This window comes from Microtus ochrogaster, chromosome 24 (assembly GCF_000317375.1).
Source record: "Microtus ochrogaster isolate Prairie Vole_2 chromosome 24, MicOch1.0, whole genome shotgun sequence".
Taxonomy (NCBI): Eukaryota; Metazoa; Chordata; class Mammalia; order Rodentia; family Cricetidae; genus Microtus; species Microtus ochrogaster.
In genome coordinates, this window is record NC_022024.1 from 28208562 (window position 1) to 28214047 (window position 5486).

The 5486-nt window shown below is 41.3% G+C and overlaps 1 protein-coding gene across 1 annotated transcript in view; it reads right to left on the reverse strand.

Moving 5' to 3' along the window:
• The window catches only part of Fgd6 (FYVE, RhoGEF and PH domain containing 6), a 121741-nt gene that overhangs the window by 51193 nt on the left and 65062 nt on the right, over window positions 1–5486 (reverse strand). Inside the window, exon 7 of the mRNA XM_005358149.2 lies at window positions 2656–2812. Coding sequence (XP_005358206.1) covers window positions 2656–2812 — 157 coding nt within the window. The remainder of the gene's footprint in view (window positions 1–2655; window positions 2813–5486) is intronic.

Consider the following 5486-nt stretch of genomic DNA (forward strand, 5'->3'; position numbering starts at 1 on the left):
AAAAAAAAAAAAAAAACTATTGGAGCTTAGATTCAAAAAATAACCAGAGGGGGCTGGAGAGATGGCTCAGAGGTTAAGAGCATTGCCTCCTCTTCCAAAGGTCCTGAGTTCAATTCCCAGCAACCACATGGTGGCGCACAACCATCTGTAATGGGGTCTGGTGCCCTCTTCTGGCCTGCAGGCATACACACAGACAGAATATTGTATACATAATAAACAAATATTTAAAAAAAAAATAACCAGAGCCCCATGGTCAACATACTCACTCACAGTAACAACAGCATAGTGGGGAGGGCTGCAGAAATCAAAACTACGAGCAGCCTTGCTAAGTACCCCTCTCTCGTAGAATAATGAATGTAAAAATCTGTTTGGATGAGTAGTCCTACAAGATAACCAAGTTAGAATGTATACACCTGGTTGCCTGCATATTGTTTTCTTTTTGAGGGGTGTGTGTGTGTGTGTGTGTGTGTGTGTGTGTGTGTGTGTGTGTGAAGACTTTGCAAATGCCAAGCATGTGTGCTGTTCTGGAGGCAAATCATGAGCCATTAACTTGGCCATAAAGTCATGTGATTGAATGTAGTGATATTTCATTTGTGTTTTAATAAAGTTTGCCTGAAGATCAAAGAGTGGAACAGTCCCACTGGCCAGCCTTACAGCCCAGGCAGCGGTGACACATACCTTTAAGCCCAGTAGCCACACTAGTTTGCCATAGAAACTGGTTGGCAGTGGTGTATGCCTTTAAACCCAGAACTAGAGGGAATATAAGACAGGAGAAGATGGCTCTCAGACAGTCTCATTCTGAGATTCCTGGAGGCAGGATCGCCATTTCGGACGGAGGTCAAGGTAAGAGTCAGTGGCTGGCTGCTTTGCTTTTCTGATATTCAGGTTGAACCCCAATATCTGTCGCTGGGTTTTTATTTTAATCATGCTAAAATTATCCTTAAAACTTTTTTCCTTAATATGTAAAATAGCTTTCTCAGGCTATTCCTGAGCTTCATCCACCCCAGAGTTTACTGTGTGGTAGAACTAAAATGAACGTGCCTGTATCCCCTTGCGCTGCTTTCTGAGACAGCTCTATGCAGCTCAGCTGCCCCTGAACTCTCTCTGCTCTTGTCTCTACTCTCTGGGTGTTAGGGTTACAGGCTATGCCACGATACCTGGTAATGCCTCTTTTTTTCCACAACAGTAGAAGAGAGGAGAGGAAAGGAGGAAAGATTATAAATTAACTTCAAAGTCAATTACTAGTCTGATGTACAAACTAAGAAAAAATAGAAATCAGCAACACTATACTATTTTGGAACTTTTCTTATTTTGTGTGGCTAGAATTTACTGATCATTTTAGTTTCAAAACAAAGAAACAAATACTAAAACCTAGTAATCCAAACGGATAGAGTTAAACTGGTTGTAAAAATGTGGATAATAACCACGGCTCAGGAGGTGGAGGCAGGTGGATGAGGGTCCAAGGACAGCCAGGCCTGACTGAATAACAAATCTGAGGCAAGTCTGGGTAACAATGTACAATATCATTTTATCCCAATCAAATCAGGTTGGCACCTCCAAACGTTCAGTCGAAACACAAAGCTTTAGCTGACATATAAAACAGAGACAAGGTTTTTGACTTTGATGCTAAAACTGTTTATTTGCTTATCTAACAAAAATTATGTTCCTTTCCATTACTGTATATGAAGTTGTCAGACAAACGGAAGAAAATGTTGAGTGGAAAATAAGGAACGTTCCCTTAGTACTCAAATTCATCAAGAGAGAAGGCAGAATAGGGTGCCCAGGAAGGGAGGGAAGGAAAAGTTAATTATTAATGGCCATGGAATCTCAATTTTGCAAGACTAAGTATGTTTTAGAGGGACGGTTACTCAATATTGTCCCCATACTTCATACTATGGAGTTTAGATACTTAAAATGGCTATGATTCTAAGTCTGTGGGGTATACATTTCACCACAGGCTTAAAAAAGTAAGATTAATTTGTTTATTCATTTGTCTATTTATTACTTGTGTGTATGTGGGCCTGCACATGTGTGCGCATGTGTGTAGGTGTTGGGTACACACATGTCATAGCACGCATGTTGGGATCAGAGGATAACTTCCTAGAGTCAGGTCCCTCATCCCACATGTGGGGTGTCAGGGATTGCACTCAGGTGGGTCAGGCTTGCCAGTAATACCTTCTGTGTGATCTTGTTAGACCTTGTTTTGTCTTTGAGACAGGGAACTTTGAGGCCAGAAATGCTGGCCTGGAAGTCACTCGGCAGCTGAGGATGACCTTGATTGCCTTTATCTTCCCGCCTCAGCCTCCTAAGTGAAGTTGCTACCAATTGTTGAGATTTGAAAGACAGGACTCTGAGGTCAGCCTGGCTACAGAGTAAAACCTTGTTTCAAACTAATTAACCACCGGTTAACTAACTCTCACCAAAACACTATTTACCCAATCAAAACAGTACAGTGTGCAGTAAGAGATCTTCAGAATCGAATCTTGGACTGTTTGAGTTTTCGCTGGTTTGTTTGTCGACTAATTCCTTCTATGATTTAGAAGAGATTATATTTTAACACATCTTTATTCAAAAGTTTTTTTTTCAATGACTATAAATGATTAAGGTATAGAAAATATAAGAAAAAAAATTTCAAAATTGTATGGTAGCAAATACCTCGAATTCTCTAACAACCGCAGCAAAGCCTGGGTTTTTCTTGCACTGCTCATCCAGCAAAGCTATGTTCTTATCAAATTCTTTGATGTATGTGGAATACATTTTTAAATATGGCCCCTTCTTCACAAAGATATCAGCAATTCTTGGTTGTTCATTCCTATGGATAGAGGACACACAAAACATAAGAGCAGTCACTGATGTGTCCAAGGCACGGCGACATCATCAGCTTGTCCTTTTATTCTTTTCTCTTCTTGAAAACACATCCTAAGATGCTGCTCTTCACCATTGCCCCTGCCATGAACACATCTTGCCCAGACTCTGCTGTCTCTGACTGGTCCCCGTTTTCCATTTTTGTCTTCTCTAATCCATTCCTTAGCGCAGCAAAAGCCTAAAAAATGCACATCTTATTATGTAACTTCCAATAATGACTTATTTTCATTATTTATTTTTGTGTGTGTATATGTATGTATGTATTATGTATGTATGCATGCATGCATGTAGATGGGATCACTAAACTACCCAGGCTGGTCTTGAACTCATGACCCTCCTGCTTTAGCAGGATTACAGGTGAGCGCCACTACACCCAGCTCCAAAGACCTTCTATTACATGCACACAGGGCCACTGCTCCTTCCTGTCTGCTTGACACAGGCCATGTTTGCTTCACTTTTCCTGCTCTCCAAAGCTCCTATGTTCTTTGAATATACAAAGTCCATTGATGCCTGGAAATAGGGAGCTCTTGGAGTTTCCCCATTCCCATGTACCCATGTCAGTTCACACGCTCCATACTGGGGGGGGGGGGCGGGAAGACAACTGACATCTGAACACCTTATAAATGGTAGGCAAGCTGTCTATTTCTGACTGTATTCTTAGCCCATGTTCCACTTTCTTAGACAGCCTTCTTAGACCTAACCTAACCTTCAGAGAGTACCCCAGCATGTTACCAGTCTCCCCAAATCAAGCTGTTTTTTTCTGATTTTTGTTGTCTATTTACCTAGTCCTTCTCCCCACTAAAATGTCTGTCCCCTGAAAGCAAGACCTTTGTATATTTTGTATACTATGATATGCTTGTCACATGTAGATTACCAACTAGCACAGTAGATATTCAAATCTTGGAAAAATGAAATACTCGCTAGGCATGGTAGCTCACGCCTGTAACTCTAGGACTCGGAAGGTGAGACAGTAGGATTGCTATGAGTTCAAGATCAGCCTATACTACAGAGTGGATCCCAAGCCAGGGTAGCTACAAAGAGAGACACTTTAAAAATTGGGTCCAGTAACTTATTTCAAACCATCAGATAACTAGGGAGACAGGCACACTGCTACTGTCACGTGGGGTGGTGGTAGCCAGGACATGGATTCCTTGATCCCAGTACCTTGTTTCTCATAGCTCTGCCCCAACAAAACTGCATGATCAGCAGGCAGTGGCCTTGGACCATCCTTAGGGAGCAGAACGTGATCTATGTATGGCCTGGAGATCAAGGTGAAGAGTCGGTACTGGCTAAGTGTGCCCTGAGTGACAGCGAAGCAGAAGTGTCACTATAGTAAGGGGCACGGGGCCAAGATTTTCCACATCAACAAGGTCTCTGCTCCCAAGTTGCCCAGGCAGAGAGATACGGCATACCAGTTTAATTACCCCAGTGTCACTTGAGGTCCTAACCTAAAGTTTCTGTTTTATAAAGACTGGCCCCTCTCTAGCTGGTCCCAGAACGGAAAATATTACAATTTCTCTAACAGTGTGGCCCTTACATTGGTCTTGCTAAGACAAACGTGTACACTTTGCTCTATATAGAAAGTATTTGGTGCTCTAACCGCCCTAATCCTATGGTTTCTTGTATGGTAAGCAAACCATTAAGCAAAACCCAGACCTCTTTTTATCTAAATATTTTTATGGATTGACTTACTGATTGATGTTGAGGCATAGGTGTGAGTCCAGAGGACAGCTGTGGCAATCAGCTGCCTCCTATCACACGCAGGCTCCAAGGGTCAAACTCAGGTCAGCAGGTCTGGTGGCAAGCACCTTTACCCACTGACTCATCTTGCCAGCCCGCCTTTCACTTTTTATTTTGAAACAGAAACTCATTAAACTGCCCGTGCAACTCAGTGAACGTGTTGTCTTGCCTCAGCTTCCCAAGTACGTGGGCTTGCAAGCCTGCTCCATTAGACCCAGTGAAAAGAAATACCTTATTCAAAGACTTGAACTATTTTGTTAGCAATAAATTTAACTTTTTCTATGAATGAAGAGCTGTCTCTTTCATTAGCTTAGGCTGGTTCTCAGGAATGCTTAATATTTGAACATGGATCATCTACGGGTCCAAAACTTGAAGAAGACTTTAGTACAAGCAAAAAATATTTAAACCTCTTATATTACTAATAAAAATATGCCTATCATTAGGCTTTAAAGCCAGCTAGGATAACATTAATATAAAATTCTATAAGGAACAAAAGATAAAATATATACAGAATAATTTTGGTAATAACTTATTTTCGCTATACCTTTAAGAAACTACAGCCTGGAATTTTTCAGGAAGTGAAACCCTATCTCAATAAATGAACAGAAAAACAAAACAAAAAGGGAAAAAAAAAATAAACAGAAAAAAGCAACACCTAAGCTGGCTGAGCATGGATCTGAACAAGCATTGTTGAAGCACTTTTAAAATGATATGTATAGAAATCCAGCGTGCTAAATGAGGCGTGGCGACCCCAAATATTCATCATACAGATAACTGCGAAGAAAGTTCAACATACTGCAGCAGTTCTGCATAAGGGACACCTCTCTCTCTCTCTCTCTCTCTCTCTCTCTCTCTCTCTCTCTCTCTTTCTCTCTCTCTCT